This window comes from Rhipicephalus microplus, chromosome 10, assembly GCF_043290135.1.
Source record: "Rhipicephalus microplus isolate Deutch F79 chromosome 10, USDA_Rmic, whole genome shotgun sequence".
Taxonomy (NCBI): domain Eukaryota; kingdom Metazoa; phylum Arthropoda; class Arachnida; order Ixodida; family Ixodidae; genus Rhipicephalus; species Rhipicephalus microplus.
The window spans coordinates 90,086,942-90,106,555 of record NC_134709.1 but is presented as its reverse complement, the minus strand read 5'-3'; the positions used below and the strand labels follow the sequence as shown (position 1 = coordinate 90,106,555).

The window sequence follows — 19,614 nt, the reverse complement described above, 5'->3', positions numbered from 1 at the left end:
AGGGAAGTTCAAAATTCTGGGCAAGTGCTTCAGAAAACATTTCTCTAAATAATTTTTCTCGGTGGATTTTATATATATTTACATACCGTATTTACTGGCGCAATTAACCCAGCCCCTGTTTTTATCACTAAAAAAATACTTTTTATTATATTTGTTCATTTTACTTTGCTGTGATAGCCAGTGCCGATGAGGATCGAAAGTTTAAATTACACCATTATATCACAAAATAAGGACCACGATAAAAGTCAAAACATAGTTTAAGAACCATGCTAGACAGCTGCAAGCAGCGCAAGCGTGGACGACAATGACGGAAATTTAAGTCGCATTTTTTGGCGGCAGATTGCCATTTGTTGAAGGCAGAAGAAACCTCTTTGCTTATAGCACCATGCAAGCAAAGCAGCACGAAAACAAAGCAAAAAAAAAAAAAGCACAACCACGCCCGCCAGGTCAACCGAGCAATGTGAACGTGCGTGCACGGCCATTCGACAATGCGTTTTTGTTGTCGGGTTTGCCGTAGTGAACTTTGTTGGGACACCTGCTGCGCAGAGAACGATCGGCCGGTACGCTAACTACACAGCCCATTTTAAACCTAAAGGCTGGTCGAGCACGCGCTAGAGCATGGGAGCTGAGCGGCTGGACTACACTTCTGCGTTGATCCGTGCGCATTCGTTACGGGAGAAAACGAGAAAGGCTTCGGGCTACAAAAAAAGATTTGCCGTGCATTTTGCAGGCCAAACAAGGCCAGTTTCCTTCTGTGAAGAGCGAAGTCCAAGAACAGTACCTCTGCCACTGAATTGAAGGCCAGCAGTGGTTGGAGAGCGAGTATCTTAATACAGTCGAATCTCGGTGGTTCAAACTCGAAGGAGCCCGAAAATTAGTTCGAATTAAAAGACGTTCGAATTAATGAAAGCTACATAAACGGAGGGCTCTCCATGCTGTGGCACATGTGCATTGATGTAACAGACAAGGGGAAAGTTTCAGAAGACTTACATTTATTCACAACACAGGACAACCATCATTAATTGAAGTAATCGGTGATGCGAGTCTGCACACGTTTGCCTTGCAGCGAGTCAATCAATTTTGCACGCAACTTGCAAAGCATTTCTACTTCGGCTTCACCCTTCTCCTGGCAAGAGAAATTGCGCGCGAAAATGTCCAGCGCCGACACTTTCTGAAGACGATGACAACAACGACTGTGCCGCACCATGGCCAGCACGTGACGAGAAAGGAGGAGCGTCTCCACGGAGAGAAGCAAATCTGCATTTGAGAAAAAACCAACACTCCACGGCAGCTTTTTTTTTTTTTTTTGCTCTCTTCGCGTGCGTCGTTAAAAGGAGAAGGGTTACGTGACAGGGATGGGAAAGGGGGAGCGTGGCACCGGCACGTGAGAGACCCCCCCTCAAGGCGCAGAGCTGTGCTCCCGCAAGGGGCAAGGGCTGCAAAAGATAGTGCGTTTTTCCTTTTCTTCAACCACACATTCATTCAAACCAGCAATAGCTTTCTTTTTTTTTCTTCCTCCCTCACTTCGCGCATGGTGTTGGAAGGAGCGGGGTCTTTATGTGGCAGGGACGGAAAAGGGAGGAGCGTGACACGGGCTGTCGCAGAGCGGCATTTGAGAGAGCAAACATTCTACCGCAGCCTTTTCTTTCCTTTTTATTCCCTTCGCGCGCAGCGTTGAGGTGTCGCAGGTGCCACCGCGGTATTGGGTGGGGTGCTGAGAGCATTTTTGGAGCGGGATACGTTCGAATTAACCGCCGCAATTGCTAGTGCGTTCGAATTACCAGGCTTTTTCGCCTATTGGAATACACATAGCTTTGACGGGACCTCATCGTGAGTTCAAATTAACCGGAAGTTTGAATTAAGCGTGTTCGAATTAATGAGATTTGACTGTATGATCATGCAAAGTTTTTGCTGTAGCAGCCTCAGAGTTTTTTTTTTTTTTCTCCCACATAACGAACCCTCCCCCCAAATTAATGTCAACTTTTGTGGAGAAAAAAAAAAAACGGGTTTATTACGCGAACCCACCGAACCCACGGAAACCAGCCGGGAGTGTCCATATAATTTCTATCTCCATAAAAAGGCAACAACAGTGCCTACAGATACTCACGTGGTTCCTGGATGCAGGGCATACTTCTTCTTTTCGAGGCGCACTTTACTGGCGAAGATGTCGTGCCGCTCCGTCTTCTTCCACAGGTAGTAGAAGTGCACGAGCTCACCGACTGACCGTGTGCGGACCTGACGGTAAACCGTACGTTATTATCGTACCTGTCACGACCTGTCTGACAGATCAATCTTGCAACATTTCATGCCCACCCTTGATCTTAAATGAACATATGCTCTACTATTAGCAATTGACACAGATATGCATACCCTTGCGCATATTGTAGAGGCTGGTTGCCTATCGGGAATTTCTGTTCCCTTGCCAAACTACTGGGCATCACATCTGTCTTTTGCATATTAATCTATCGCACTGCTCAAAGGCCAACTCCAGCAATTTTTTTAGGTCATTGAATCGCAATAAAATTCACTGTGTACGCTTCATCACTCGTTTCCACCACTTATGCCAAATTACGGGCTTGAGAGATAAGCATATTGTATACAAATGAAATTTATAATTACCCTGAACTGCCGACCTGGCTTCCCACAATTATTGACCACATAGAGTCGCCGACCAGATTCCAAAAGTTCGGACTTCAAAAGTGCACCACCCGGGGTTCCCATAAGGCCAATGCATTTTTTCGACCGATTTTTCAGACGAATTCACCCCCTAAAGTTGGATTTTTCGGACTAAATCGCTTGTTTTGAGCAGTGTCGCGAAGCTGTATGGACGCCGCCATGTTAGATTTTCTGCCGGCTTGACTAAGCTTGGTGGCTTAATTTTAAAATGGTTTTCCTGCCTCTGAGTCTGGAAAGCAAACGTTACATTTCAAGTTTCGGAGGCCGTGTCTGCTATAGAAAACTCGGCACAGGACCATTTTCTCGTCTTCGGTTAGCCGTAGTAGTCAGCACTGTCGTCGTCGCATCATACAGGGGGGAGGCGGAGCTGTGCAGTAGTGGAGTGAATGTGCCTGCCCCAATGACATTAGGGAGTTTTAGAATAGCGCACCACGAGCCCTTGCGGTGCGGTTGCTGCCACTGCACATGGGTCGTAATGCGAGTCACCGTTTGCGGCCTGCCCGCAGAAAATCCGAAATTGCTTGCGGCGATCGCGGCCCGCGAAGTGTTGTGTGTAGCTTCCATGCATTTGAGATTGCGGCCGGGGCAAATGTCCCTAGACCTTTCCCTAGGGGGAGCAAACGCTATTCTAGAACTCATAATGCGTCCACTATACCCGCAACGCCCAGAGCGCCTGCAAATGTTATTCTATAGCTACCCAAAACTTCGCTCGTGCGGACAATGACAATTCCTAGCGTGGAGCCCACAGATGAAGAAATTTTTCGCCAGGTTGTGCCGCAGCCGGAGAGCGGTTCGGATGATGACGACGATCACCCGCAGCTGTCGGAAGCAGAGATAGCCACCGCGGTGACACTTTTGTAGAGAATTTACAGTGACGATGTCACCTTGGCGCTAATATGGGCGAACCAAATTGCTTTCAAGCGTAGTATGAGGCAAGGCAGAATCATGGACTTTTTAAAGCTTGCCTGATGCAATAAAGTTCACATTTCTTACAAAAACGAATTTTTCGGACTGTTCAATTTTTCAAACATTTTTTCCGTCCCCGCCAGGTCCGAAAAATCGGTCAGCGACTGTAGTGTGCACAATGTCATTTATGATAACGCGTCAGAAGTGACAAAACTGAGGTGCCTCTATGGCACCTGCTGTCCAAAAGACAATGATCGTATGTGCGTTCGGTCAGTGGTTTGGCATGCGAACTTCAGTTCCCCGTGGGGAAGGGGGAGGGGCAGGTAGCAAAAGATGTCACATTGTGGGCTGCATGCAATTCGTTATATATTCACTAAACACTTATCCTTGGTCTCGATATTAGTGTTTCAGTTAGCAATGCTGGGTTACCACATGTACAGTCGTACCGTACTAGCTGAAGAGAGCGCACGCTCGAGCTTTCTCGAATGGAAAGTTTTTCCATGATGTGCATTCGGTCTATCCTCATGCGAAAGGTAGCTAGTAGCTGGCTTGCATTAAATTTCATCAATCCTATCAAGGTGACACTACACGCTACAAGCCCAACACTTATGCATTCCTCCCATAACAATATGAAGTAATTTTAGCCTGCCAGCGAGTTACTTTATCCCATCGTGGTAGCCACATACTCAAGAGACTTGTACAGGCAATCATGTGGTGGTCCCATGTGGCGGTGGATTGCACAACCAGGAAAGCGAACAGAGTGAGTGCATTTTACTTGATCGAAGAGGAATGGAGGTTCTGGCGGGCCTCCGAATGAGTCCAAACCGCAGCCGCCACTGGCCGACAGCTTCAAGTAGTTTGTGCACAAGGCACTGTCAGTCACAGACTAGGTGTAGCTGGTGCAGAGGGGTCATCTTCCCGCTGATTGTCTGCTCTTTGCGGCTTTCATCAGCATGGCTTCCACACAGGTAGGATCTTGTACAACTTCTGATTTTTACCATGCCATGAGTCACGCACGGTTGGTACTGCTTGGTCGGGCATCAGTGTGGCGGTTTTTGCTTATTTAAAATTATTTTTGAATTCACTGAGAATTTATGCAACTGAAGCCGCAACACAAACATTCCAGGAATGTAGAATCACCGTTACTTCAACATGTTGAAAAAAATCACCGCTGCTGGCCGCACATTTCCTGTTGAAATTGCAAATCACAATGCTCAGATGTCTTGCCCCAAACACCTTGCTTGCAACAGAAACAACCATGACGTACCATGACCGAAGATGCACCTCAGAGGGTGTCTCAGCATGATGCGAATCAAGAGCATAACTGTTAACGGCGATTAGATTTCGCCTGTGTAGCTCATGAAACGGCTATGAAGCAGCAACAATGAGAGGACCAAGACTATGGCCTGTATTTACAAACCATCCCCAGACTTACCTTGAGTTTTCTTAACAAGTGTAAGTCTTTATTGCACTTGATGTACACAGTAGGCCAATAGAAGGTTGGTTTGCGAATACAGGCCTATGCTCCACGAGAGCGCAAGGCAGACGTGGAAAAAAAGCAGACTATGCTAAGTTTGCCCATTCCCTTTGAACAACCAGCTTCACCGTTTTCAAAGCTATACACGGCTAATGTAAGTTTCCTTGTTATTTTTTTTTGTCCGCTTGTTTTCCCTTTCTTTTTATCTCTTATTTGCCATACTTAAAGTAAAAACTACACAATAATGCCCCCTTATGCTCTGCTAGGCTTCATGTGGTCGTCTCTGACAAATAGCCAGTCCCTCAATTTCCATTTTTTGCTCAGAGCTTCAGACCTATACCATACCACAGAATACAGAACACTGTTCTTCCCTGACAGGCAGTTTCGAAATACATCACGGCCCCCACACGGGCAGCACTGGTAGCACCAATTGTGACTGCATGAAGCCAATGAAATAGTATTCCATATTCCGTGGTATGGTATAGGCCCGCTTCTTCTAATAGCACACAGCGTACCCACAAATGAAAACAACCACAGGACAGGCAAGCAGTTCTGACCTTGTGAAGTTGGATGAGGTGGAAGTCCTTGCCATACAACCGGAGGCCGCTCTCAAAGCTCCGGCACTCTTCCTCGGACCAGAGGCTCATCTCTGTGGGAAAGGGATCACGCAGTGAGACACTCTGTCCCACTGTTGAGTGAACGAAATCAGTCAGGAGGAACTCATAACATCGAGGCACTGATTCTTCAACTGAAAGCTGTTCCACATGTGCAAGGACTCTCAAATCTTTAGTTTTTTTGAGCCGGAATGGAATGTCTGGCATCGGCAGTGCATGAAAGTAGGACAAGCACTGGTCTCAACGATTCGCACAACTAGCTGATGCTCCGTATTTTTTTGTATGTTCCATCTTGTTCCGTATAATTGCTTCCCTATGCTCCGCATTACCAATTTCATGCAGTGCAGCAAAGAGTGCGAGTCTTGTCAGCAAAACAGGAGCAACAACCTGACGAGGCATGCATCTGTTGCATGCCATTTTACCACTTATGCAAATAGGTTTGCTACCTTCACTATACAAGTGTTTAGGAGATGCAGTGATTCTCGAGACTGAATTTTAAAGAATCAAATGATATCAGAAGTTCATTAGAAATAACTAAATTGAATGCTGGATACTCTGAAAATACTTTTCACATTAAACAGCTATGTTTCTATATTAAATTAATATAAGGTAGTGCTTATGTCCTTGCATTCATGATGTTCATATTAAAACATGTATAATAATTGGCAATAACGCTGGAGTAAAACAAGTAAAACTGGCCAATAACAAAATTTTACATTTGCTTGGGAAAGGCACTCTTATTCGTAGTGAAACTATTTGCACAGATGTGATACATACGAAGTTGCTGCACCGAAATTTTGTTCGCTGAGGACATCCCGAGTTTGGGCATCTCGAGAAAGACACCCGATTTGCAAGCTTTGGCATCTGGCAAACTCGCACTTTTTTCGGTTCAGGAGGCGCTTTGGCTTTCTGCAGCTATCTGGGTGCAGCTATTCGTCATTTCGAATACTTTGAAATGTTTAACAATTTCAATTAGAATCGAAGCGAATTTGAATACAGTCATGTTCGTTAGAATATTTTAAGCCCTCGAATATTCACACAAGCCTACCTAAATCACAATCAGCAAATGTAAGAAGCATGGGCAAAACACATTCTGTTAATGCTAATCTAGCATGTGTTGCTGTTCAATGTCATGCATTGTAATCTACGGTATTAAAAAAATTCATAACATACATTAGTTGCAGGCTCTGCATTGCAATGTCATACATTTCAATCTACATTATTTTAGTACTTAGCCACAGTAAATCATACCACTGCACCAGGACATCAAGTTGGAAATCCAACAAAGCAGCAAATATTGAACGTAGTTTTACCTCTTTCATTACCAGGTCTATTCAAGGGAAGGACCAGTGACTGATTATTTTGATCACTGATTTAGCATGTTAGAGATGTTTAGTGGGCACCCAGCTTCTCCTAGCAGTTCGTTTGGCCACTACACTTTCATAATCAGCTTGAATATTTCCGCTTTGGCAACTAGTGATTTTTAACAGACCTTTGCGCAAACCAACATGTGCGCGCTTTTGGGAAAGTGAATGCGGCAGACGCACTGGAGAGAAATTTGTGCTCCTCGTGGTCATGCTTCAGTAACATAGTCAAGTGAAACCTCAGATGTCAAATATAACGTTATAGTGCCAGCTTTGTAATTTGGCAGTGTTGAGCAGTAACAATTGCCTGAAATTTATGCCAGCCATTCCTTAGAGAGCTGTTGTTCAGACTCTGGGAAGATTTATGTCAGCCAAACTCCTTTGTGAAGGTCCGCCACATCTATAATGCGTGGGGGTGGACTTTTCAGCCAGTTTCGAGTCGTTTTGATTCACACATTTTTGGTTAAATCTGACGGAGGGCCGCATTCGGTGTCACTAGTTGATCTCATAGCATTGTTACCATGCAGACATGGGCAAACACCTGCACTGCCATAAACATGTACCGCAAGAAACTACCACGCAAGTGCACCTGAACTGAGTGACAAGGAGATGAGTTTCAAATACGAACATGACAGCCCCTTAGCTTCAAGCTCTGACGGCGACGATGTCTTGCGTCAGCCTCATTGATTGATATGTGGGGTTTAACGTCCCAAAACCACCATATGATTATGAGAGACGCCCGTAGTGGAGGGCTCCGGAAATTTCGACCACCTGGGGTTCTTTAACGTGCACCCAAATCTGAGCACACGGGCCTACAACATTTCCGCCTCCATCGGAAAAGCAGCCACCGCAGCCGGGATTTGAACCCGCGACCTGCGGGTCAGCATCGGAGTACCTTAGCCACTAGACCACCACGGCGGGGCTCGCGTCAGCCTCGGGCATTCGCAGCCCTTCAGGGGTTTGTTTCATTCATGGCCTCTAGTAGTCTCCTATGCCGTGAATCCGTAGCTGCCAACCTTTGTGTGCAATCTTAGAGCTGCACTGGTTAAGTGTAAGGTTCACACATCACCCGGGTGCAATCTGCTGGCGCCGGCTGCAGAGTTTTTCTTCATGCTGAGAAGGCACGTCTCAGCTCCACACTACAATATGACGTGATACATTTTAGATGAGAGCCCGATTTCGTTTTTCTTTTTTCTCATGGCAGACGCGACCAACGCCATCTGTGAAAACAAGCAAACTTGCATGCATATTGTTACAAGACTACATCACGCTGAAGAAGCAACAGAGACAGCGAGAAAGACGACGCGATTCTGGGACGAGGGGCGCGCTCTCGCTTGCCATCTCGGTTTAGGCTTGGCCTCGTGCAAATATATCTCAACTGTCACCTCATTCCTCTGTGTGCCCTCCCGTAACATTTTGGTGGAAGGTGCTGGGTAGCAAAGCACGACGAAGCTTTGCAGCGGACGCCAAGTTGCCGCTTCTAACATGTCTACCGACAGGGATGCTGCACCAACAGCCATGCCTCACGCATCAACGGCACCCACCTCACCTGTGGTCATTGTGACCACTCCACCCCGCAATCCTGGCAACTTTTCAGGCACTGACGGCAAAGACGTCGATGTGTGGCTTCAACTCTACGAGCTTGTAAGTGAAAACCACAGGTGGGACCCAACCGTGATGCTGGCAAATCTTGTCTTATTCGAAAGGTACGGTCAAGGCGTGGTTCAACAACAACGTAGAAGAGCTCACCAGCTGGGACGCCTGTAAGACGAAGTTTGCGCGAGTTGTTCGGCCAATCTGTCGGGTGCAAGCAGGCCGCTAAGAATGAACTTGGTAACCGTGTCCAGACATCCACGGAGTCTTACCTGGCCTATATTCAAGACGTCTTGACCTCTGCCTTAAGGCTGATACCACCATGACCGAAGCCGACAAGGTTGCGCACGTACTCAAGGGCATCACTAATGATGCCTTTAGCCTCCTTGTATTTAAAGGCTGTTCAACAGTTCAAGACGTCATTAAGGAGTGCTGACGCTTTCAAGAGGCTAAAAGCCGTCGCATTGCCCACCACTTCACCAGTCTTCCTAACACCCCTGCAACGTCAACTTGCGAGGACCTCCATTTTGAGACCAAGCCCAATCCACCCTCTGCTGACATTACAAGGGTCGTTCGACGCGAAATCAAAGCGATGTTACCAGCATACTTGAGGCTCCTGACGCTGAATAATCCTCAGCCCACCACATCCCTCGTACAGAGCGTTGTGCGCTAAGAATTGGCAAACGCGGGCCTTCAGACAATCTGTTCTGTGCACCGACTCAATGTCCATCCGCCTACCTTGAACGTCCATGAGCACTACCGGCGTCCTGCTTCACGTAACTGAGACCCAAACACATAGAGGACGCCTGACGACAGGCCAATTTGCTTCCGGTGCAAACAAGTGGGACACATTTCGCGTCATTGCCGAAGCACGTGGACCTCGCCCCTGCGCACAAGCCCAAACTTCACATACTTAGACGCATCAGCCCGCTCTTCTGGCCAAGAACCGCCCCGGCGTGATGACTCAGCTCATTATGACATGACCGCCACGACCAATGCCCAGTCAAGCCGCTCGCCTTCACCACGACGTAGATTCTCGCGGTATCCTCCGCCACCCCGTTCCCCATTCCCGACCTTCACCTGACGGTTCGCTTCGGGAAACTAAGTGGTGCAGCTCCTGGAGGTGACGCTGCTGCTACAATTTGCCCTACAATTCCTCTGTTGGCCCTCCCGACCAACCAGAACTTGACTGATGTAAAAGTGGATGGTTTATCTGTTGAAGCTTTAGTCGACACTGGCGCCCAAATATCTGTTCTGAGCTCGCACATACGTTACCACTTCAAGAAAGTATTGACTTCAGCCCCTTCACACTGTGCTTGTGTTGCTTACGGCAGTGCAGCTGCCGTCGTTGGCGCCTGCAAAGCACGCGTTACTTAAGCCGGTCATCAAACCTCCGTGCTCTTCACTGTTTTCACCAACTGCACCAATGATGTTATCTTGCGTCCACACTTTTTGTCCGCCCATTCGGCCCTCATTGACTGTTCAGCTAGCACAGTGCAACTTGACCTGCCCTGTACGACTGATACGCCCAGTCCGCCCCAAGTTCGTCTCTGCTCTGCTGAACATGTCCGTTTGTCACCGCAAACAGTTACGTGCATTGCTGTAACACGTCGCCACCTGTACCTGATGGAGACTACGTGCTCACGCCCATTACATTCGTCCTTCTGACTCACAGTGTTACTTTTCCGCACACTATTATTCTGTTATGGGAAAACCGTGCTTGAATCCTTTTGCTGAACTTTGCTCTGTGTCTGCAAGTGCTTCCGTGTGGAATAGCCCTCGCCACGCTGACACCCTCTGAGGATTGCGTCATCTCAGCTTTGTGCACCAATGATGTGCGTCGCCCCAAGTGCACGCAAATCTGTTCTTCGACAGAGAGTCCATCTTCTAACGTGGAAAAAATGATCGCCGTGGACCTTTTGCCGCATCGAACTGACGTGCTCTGTCACGTCCTGGAATCGTACTTGGACGTATTCGACTTCTGTGACCGTCCGCTAGGTCAAACCAGCATTGTGAAGCACCGCATTAACACCGGCAATGCATCTCCGGTACATCGACGGCCGTACCGCGTTTCTCCTGCGGAGCGTCAGATAATTCAAAAGGAAGAAAATACCCAAATGGCATTTGTCCAAAACTGCTCAAAATAACTAAACCAATTATAGCTTGTATCTTCGCCGCCATTTTTCAACAGTCACTCGACACCGGTATCATACCGGATGACTGGAAAATCGCACGCGTCGTTCCCGTATTTAAATCCGGCAACCGATCAGAACTTTCAAATTATAGACCGATCTCCTTAACAAGCATACCATGAAAAATTCTAGAACATATCATATCATCAGCCGTTATGACGTATCTTACAAAGCACAACTTTTTTTATATTCATCAGCATGGATTTCTTCGAGGGCGTTCGTGTGAAACCCAATTATTTGAGCTTGTAACCGACCTACATCAGGCTGTTCATGACTCATCCCAAATTGATGCCATATTTATCGACTTTGCAAAAGCATTTGATAAAGTACCCCATAAACGCCTAATGATGAAACTTGCCCGGCTTAACATAAACAGCAGCGTACTCAATTGGATTGCAGCATTTTTAACCAAGCGCTATCAATACGTTTCCGTAAATGACCACAATTCCCCCTTAACCGAAGTCAAATCAGGAGTGCCTGAGGGCTCTGTACTGGGACCAATTTTATTCTTGGTTTACATTAATGACGTAGGCAATAACTTAAGTTCTAACGTTCGGTTATTCGCCGACGATTGCGTAATTTACAGAAAAATTAACAGCTCTGAAGATTCTAATACTTTACAGACCGACCTGGATAATATTGTTAACTGGTGCGAGGATTGGCAAATGCAAATAAATGCTGTCAAAACAAAAGCTATGACATTTACTAGGTCTACTAACATGCCCCTAAATTCGTATTCTATTAATAACACAGCTATCGAAAACGTTTCTACGCTAAAATATCTGGGTGTCTATTTGTCGTCCAACCTTACGTGGAATGAACACATTGATGCTATAATTTCCAATGCAAGTAAAACACTCGGTTTCATCAGACGAAATTTGTATTTAGCTAGTCAGTCAACTAAACTTTTAGCTTATACTTCATTAGTTCGATCTAAACTCGACTACGCGTCTATTATTTGGAACCCAAACCAGGCATACTTAACAAACAGACTGGAGGCCTTGCAAAATAAAGCAGCACGTCTTATTACTAAGAACTATTCCCGCACATCTAGCATAACAGCCATTAAAGAATCTTTACAGCTGCCCTCCCTGGAAAAACGAAGAATACTAGCATTACTATGTCACTTCCACCGGCTCTATCATAGTGCGTCGTCATTTGCTGCATCGCATATCAAACCTGCCCATCGCATTTTTACGCGTCTAGATCACCCTTTCAAAGTCCTCCCCTTGTTTGCCCGTACTAATCTTCTTCGTCAATCCCCGTTGTTCTTGGCCATCTTCCATTGCAATCGATTACCAGAAGATATTGCCACAATTCATAATCACGATTTGTTTGTAAGCCACTTGAAGCGATTTTTATTATCAGAGCCATGAACCATGTACTATGTGTGCTAGCTTTGTATTTCTTTTCCATTTATTTTTGTTTGTTTGCTTGCTTTTCTACCGTTTTCTGTTACATGCCCACTCTTGACTGTGTTTGCTCTTGAATTGAAATGTACTCAACACATTGTTCTCTCCCCCCCCCCCCCTCCATGTAATTCCCTTCGGGGCCTTTAGGGTATCTGAATAAAAAAAAAAAGAAGTCGACAAGATGCTCGCCAAAGACACAGTTGAGCCATCTTCTAGTTCATGGCCTTCCTCTGTTGTTCTTGTAAAGAAAAAGGACATCAGCTGGCGATTCTGTGTCGACTACTGACATTTGAACCGGATCACTAAAAGAGACTTCTACCCGCTACCGTGCATTGACGAAGCTCTGAATTGCCTTCATGGCGCTAAGTATTTTTCCTCCATCAACCTTCGCTCAGGGTACTGGCGAATTGCTGTCGACGACACGAACCACGAGAAGACTGCTTTTGTGACCACTGATGGGTCTTCTAAGATCATGCCGTCCGGATTATGCAGTGCTCCAGCCACCTTCGAACGAATGATGGACACTCTCTTGCGCGGGTTCAAGTGATCAATTTGCCTATGTTACCTTGACGACGTCATTGTATTTTCCCCAACCTTTGACACACACCTCGACTGCCTTTCCTCCATCCTTTCCGTTTTTCGTAACGCAGGACTGCAACTCAACTCATCTAAGTGCCACTTCAGACGCCAGCAAATAACCATGTTGGGCCGTCTTGTCGACATTATTGGGTGAGCAAATCTTCTCCATCCCGACCAGTACAAAGGAAGTCCGCAGCTATTTAGGTCAATGTTCTTACTTCCGACGTTTTGTAAACAATTTTGCGGATGTGGCCCGACCTCTAACGGACTTGCTGAAGAAAGATGTTCCATTCTCTTGGGACGCTGTGCAGGCTTCGGCGTTCTCTGATCTCATCGCGTTGCTCACAACACCATTTATTTTGGCCCATTTCGACATGTCTGCCCCAACAGAAGTCCGCACTGTAGCCAGCGACCATAGAATCGGTGCTGTTTTAGTCCAGCATCAAAGCGGCTGCGCCTACGTTATCCCATATGCCAGCCGTCTGCTCTCTGCGGCCGAGCAGAACTACTCAATCACCAAACGGGAATGCCTTGCTCTAGTTTGGGCGGTTGGCAAATTTTGGCCCAACTTACATGGTCGCCATTTCACCGTCACAACTGATCATCACACCCTCTGCTGGCTCTCGCCGTTAAAGGATCCCACCGGGCGTCTTGGTCGCTGGGCACTACGGTTCCAAGAATATGACTACTCAGTGTCTTACAAATCTGGCAGTTCACACCATGACGTTGACTGCTTGTCCCGCCATCCGGTGGACCCCCCTGAGCCGCCATATGTGCTCTCTCTCTCTGCTTTGAGAAACATCCGTGATGAAGAGCGCCGAGATCACATCTTGCGTGACATTATTGAGAAGCTGAACTCTCCGACGTCCCATTTGTCTACTCAACTGTTTGTGCTTAAAGAAGGCACCATGTGCTGCTACAATGTCAACACAAATGGGTGCGAACTGCTCCTTGTGGTGCCTTCCCACCTACGTTCGAGTGTTATCGCCCAGCTCCATGACGCCCCCACCGCCGGTCACCATGGTTTCTCTCGAACTTACAACCGCGTTCAGCGTCGATTTTACTAGCCCAAGCTTTATCGCTCCGTGCGCTGCTACGTCGTCGCAAGCGACCAGTGCTAACGTCGAAAAAAACTCCCTATGAGTCCGGCCGGACTCCTCTAGCCACTTTATCTTTCTACTGACTCCTTCTTTCGAGTTGGTCTTGACCACCTAAGCCCTTTCCCTCAGTTTACCTCCGGAAACAAATGGATAGCTGTCGCTACAGATCATACAACCCGGTACGCCATCACGCGACAACTGATGGCGTACCGGGTTGATCATGCCAACCAGCTGTGCCACAGATGTTGCCGATTTTCTTCTGTACGATGTCATCCTCCATCATGGTGCTCCATGCCAACTCCTCACAGATCATGGACGCTATTTTCTCTCCCAAGTTATTGACGACCTGCTTCGCTCTTGCAAAACCAAACATAAATTTACGGCGACCTACCATGCACAAACTAATGGGCTTACCAAACAATTCAACCGGACTTTAACTGATATGCTCTCGATGTACGTTTCCTCTGACCACCTAGACTGGGACGTTGCATTGTCCTTTGTTACGTTTGCATACAAATCCTCATGCCACGATACTGCTGGGTTTTCACCATTCTATCTCTTATTTGGCCGCGACCCAACTCTACTTTTCGACAATATCTTCCCGACAGCTGTCGATTTGCCGACTGAATACGCCCGTGACACTATCACTAGAGCTTGCAAAGCATGGGAAGTCGCTCGGAAGCGCCTCTTAGCATCGCAAGAGCAACAGAAGCAATGTCACGACGCACATCATCGCCACGTCTCCTTTGCCCCAAGTTCCCTTGTGTTGTTGTGAACCCCGACTTGGCATGTCGGTCTCTCTGAGAAACTGCTTTCCCGGTACTCAGGACCCTACCGCGTCTTGCACCAGGTGACCGACGTTACCTACGAAATAGCCTCGCAGAAGCCGTCATCTCCCTCAGCTCCACTGTCTACAGACATTGTTCATGTCTCCCGCCTTAAATCTACCACTCCTCAACACCACAGAAAGCACCGTGATGGTGCTTCTGCACCTGGGGGTCATGTTACAAGACTAAATCACGTTGAAGAAGCAAGACAGGGAGAAAGATGTGATTCTGAGATGTGGGGCGCACTCTCGCTAGCCATCTTGGCTTAGGCTTGGCGTCTTGCAAATATATTTCAACTGTCACCTCTTTCTCTGTGTGCCCTCCCGTAACAATATTTTAGAACATCAACCTAAGTGGAGAGATGTGGCTCAACTAGTGCGTGCCTCATTATCAGATAGTGGTTTTGGGACGTAAAACACAAGATACTATCAGTAATAGTTTAGTTTTGAGGACACTGTGTGTGAAGGTCATGCGCGTGCTACTTAAAATTAATTTGAACTAGGCTCCGGTAAAACAGCGTCGAAGTGACGAGCAGAAAAGCCGGCCTCACTTGTTGGTATGGTAGGGTTCATACGCCGCCTCCGCAGTGCCTCTTCTATGTTGTGTCCGCATTGCAGCAGCAGGTACAGAGCCTGAAAACATTGTGAGAAACGCAAGAAAAGAATGAACTGTAACAAGGTGCTCAAGAACCACCAAATTTTTGCGTGCACTGACTATTACACCTGCCTAAATTCGGAGGGTTACAAAGTGAATAAGCATATAAGAATGACCTAAAATGAGTAGGGAATGCAAGAAATAAGAATGGATATTCTAAGCACATCGGAACGAAAGCTGTGGTATGTTTAACGGTTGTGACTGAAACCCTAGCTTGATGTGGACTTTTTGCGTTTGTTCACCATACCATAACTTTAGTTCATGTCGGTTTACAACATCCAGCCTTGTTTTCTTAAATTCAGCACTCATTCAAAGTCGCTTCAAAGTGCTTATTTACTATGCAAGTCTTTACGTTTAGGCAAACTATGGCTCCCCAAAACATATGAAATGTTTGATATTTTGAAAACTATAGATTACACTAGAAAATAATTGCATTTGAAATTAGCCCACAAATACATGTAAACTAAGCAATTTACATGTCAATCGACAAATAATCAAAAAATGTCAGTACCCTTGCCCCCCCCCCCCCTCCTTAATGACACGAAAACTTCTGGTTGTCATTTTCTTGTGTCAAATGAAATGAGAGGCCCACAAGAGCTTGATATTCTGGTAAGAATGAGTACATCCTAAAAAAATAAGTGCAACATGTTTTTAAAAGTTTCCTACTGCATCCCGACGTCGTGACACGGTACGAGCTTCTTGTCACATGCTTGCTCTGGATATTGCGACGCTCCCATCTGATTCGGCTCCGTCGCTCCACAGGTGACGAACAAGCGATCTTTTTGTATGAACTGATACCTAACGTCACCCCAATTACTCTTTGTATCATTTGATACCTCACATCATTCAAATTAATCCTGGTCATTTCTGAAGCCTTGTGAACTTAATTTACGAAATCACCAGCCACAAACGTGTAATAGCGCCCGATTATTGAAAACGAGTGCAGAGGTGCCTTGTTTGGGTTTTGCCCACACAGTGTGTTGCATTGATAGTTCATTCCAACACCTGCCCGCTAATTAGAACTACACTGAATTCAAACAATTTTATAGTACTGTTCCGAGTTTGCTTTAAAGAGCTTGTACTGTATAAAAGCTTCATTAAGCTGACGTTTGACCGTACCAGAAACAGCCTAGCAGTTGCTAAGCAGTGCGGCAGTACTTACCTGTTCATCATCTCTCGTGTGGCTTCCCAATGGTAACGAGTTCATGCCATCCATGGCGTTTGCCGTCGGCTCCTGAGCCGAGCTGAGGTACTTCTCCACTGCGGCCGAGCCAATGAACAAACACAAACGAGTTAAACACGCTTGGCAGCAATGTCTAGCTGCTGTACAATGCTGCACATTGAAATTGATTTAAGCCCTCTGGTGGTCACAACTGCTACATCCTTGTTCGCCCATTAACAAGTCGCTGAAGTGAAACACCGAATCAGTTCAGACAGACAAATGATTTTTTTGAAAATGCTACAGTAGTTAATTTCCCCACCATACGTTTATAAATCGAAGGATAATCAAACCAGACAGATTCAAGTGTTTTCTGTAAGACTCGCATTACCTGTGTAATGCAAGGATTTATCCGGTAACTTAGCACCCTTCTGGTGCAGTACGAACGTCACTGTTGCCCACTGCAGCCTCCATGGAAGGGTGCACATTTATTTTGCTTCCCTATGCAGTTCCAAAATGCGCAAAAACACATCAATGCACCAAGAAAAAAAGTCCGCAGAGTGGCACAAACCAGCTCAGCTCAGCCAGTTGGCACGACAAGCCCATTCAAATCATGCTGCCTGCGATTGCAAGCTCGTGCATTACAGGAGAAGAACAAGAGACCCGCTAACGCTAGCTAATGCATTACAGCAGAAGTTCGAGGGACGCGCCATGGTTGTCTAGTGGCTACGGTGCTCAACTAATGACCTACAGGTGCTGGAATCGAATCCCAGCTACAGCTTACTGCCCGAGATTTCGATGAAGACGAAAATGCTCGAGTTCCAGCTGCTCAGATTCAGGTGTACTTAAAAGCCCCAGGTGGTCAAAATTTCCAGAACCATCCACTACGGTGTTCCCTCATAACCATATTGTAGTTTTGGGACATTAAACCCAAACAATCACTATTATTCCGAAATTATCAATTAATTATCAATCAGGGTTCGTACACGTTTTAGAGGAAAACTCCAAATGCATTCAAGGACGGTCAGGACCCCAGCAAAGCCTTTTTTTCAAGGATGCCGAGAGGCATCCAATGCAGCACTTCTCTACTGCACAGCAGCGTTTTCTAGACACTACAGATAGCGTCACTTCACTACACACACACAAAAAAAAAAATGTGTCGTAAATATCCAAGCTGCTGAGACTTTCTCGTAACAGGCAATGCTCATGGGACTCCTGCTTTACTTTTTGAAGTACTTCACAAATAATAAAGAGTGGCGTGAGTGGAATGAAGTTAACTTTCGTGCACCACTTGCTTGACAGCAAAGAGAGAAACAAAAAAGGTGCATTGTGTGTGTTTCAGCACGAAGTACCAAGAGATCACAAATGTAGGAGCAGAGGGCAAAGTGACAAATGGGGAAGTCAAATGAACGATATGATGAAGCCTGAGAAAAGCAGTGCAAACAGAGAGGCTGTCAATTTCTCCCAATGGAGGTTTTCTAGTGCTGCATATGCAGTCAGACAGGCTTTAAAGTCCTACACAAACAAACTAAACTGGCGCTTTGAATTACTGCCTGTATAGAATATTAGCAATACTACTTGGAAACCCTCTGCAATGCACTATGTATGCATAAAAAGCGTTTATCGAACACATCCATGCGGCACCTCTGCAAGGAAACATCTCCAAACCATAGCGCAATTACTCCTTACATCACTAGAAACATTCCTGCAAAGTGCGATTTTTGTATGCGCGACAAAGCGAGAGATTAAATCTGAAGAAAATTACATGCCACGATGAATAACTGAGCAAGGTTTCAGTATCAAAATACAAAGCAGTCTGTAGTGACCAATTTTCTTTAGTATCTGTCACGGCAAAGCAAGCTTGCATTGCAATAAAGAATACACATAGCAACAAAGGCTGCCATGCAGTGCGCCTTAATTATCTAATATATTGAATTATCAATATATGATATCTGAGTATCTCGTGACACTCTTTACATGTGATACACCCAAATTCGATTGAATCACTGTATATAAAATCGGGAGTTTGCCCATCAATGCTCTTCCAGCATAAAAAGTGGGTCAGATAATCTTGATTACACTCTCATGAAACTCAACGGTTTTCAAGGAGGAATGTGACCGTCAAGACTACTGAGGGCTTCAAAGACCCGTATGCACCCTGTATTGTAGTAGCCATAGAGTTTCCTATAAATAAGCTAGAGAAAAACCTGGCACTAGTGTCTATGGGAGCTGCAACGCATGGCACTTTAGCCATCATGACAGATTTGCCTAATCTTTGTTCTTTCGGCTCCGTTTGCCTCGATGTGGCCTGAATCCGCTTCGCCGCAAGACGAAGTTCCGCAAAGGTTTAGCAGTTGCGCTTCACCACCTTTTATTAGGCTCACCGATTCAAACCGCATCATGAAGTTTGCAACGGTCCATGCTTTCTTTCGAAACAAAACCAAAACACTGCAATAAACAAAGCCACAAGTGTGCTCGAAGCCCACAAGCATGAAGGCCAGGCGATTTCCGTGTACTACCCACCATTCCCATGGTGGATCAACGATAGCAGCACCAGAACCCCCTCCCCCCTCAAAAATTTCAGGAAACTCTATGGCATTAGCAAACTTATACAAGAGAGCAAGGTAAAATCATACCATCGCTATCCGAGAGCTTGGCAGGATCCCAGAGCAATCGGTCTTCATTTTCATAAGCTGCGGTTGCATTACATCAGCGGTGAGCGAATGCAGCGTAAACATCTTTCCAGCAAAAGACATGGCAAGTAAAAAAACACGTCGGTCATAGAGACTGACTGAATGTCACTTGTCATAAGCACTCTTAAGCCTTTTAACCAGGTGTGACAGTGACATGCAAAACAGCTTACGAGCCTAGAACTCATAACAGAAGACAACATGTAAACACAGTTAAGAACAAATTTTACAGCTGTGCTTTGATACCTCAAGTTATCCTCCATATCAAATACACAGTTCTATTACCCCACGAAAATATCACTGCACTGTGTTGCCATTGTACGGTGTGTGTATATACCCTCGGAGCTGGTAGATCGTTATCGCATCGTCGC

The 19,614-nt window shown here is 46.0% G+C and overlaps 1 protein-coding gene across 10 annotated transcripts in view; it reads right to left on the bottom strand.

The window, feature by feature from the left end:
- LOC119181250 (mesoderm induction early response protein 1) overlaps nt 1–19,614 on the bottom strand; it is a 60,972-nt gene that overhangs the window by 9,798 nt on the left and 31,560 nt on the right. For 8 of the 10 annotated variants that reach the window (XM_037432448.2, XM_075875857.1, XM_075875858.1 and 5 more), the window contains 5 exons: nt 19,190–19,246; nt 16,557–16,654; nt 15,291–15,372; nt 5,617–5,747; nt 2,108–2,235 (listed from right to left, as the gene is read on the bottom strand). In XM_037432448.2, coding sequence (XP_037288345.2) covers nt 2,108–2,235; nt 5,617–5,747; nt 15,291–15,372; nt 16,557–16,654; nt 19,190–19,246 — 496 coding nt within the window. The remainder of the gene's footprint in view (nt 1–2,107; nt 2,236–5,616; nt 5,748–15,290; nt 15,373–16,556; nt 16,655–19,189; nt 19,247–19,614) is intronic. The other 2 variants (XM_075875860.1, XM_075875861.1) reach the window with 2 other exon arrangements.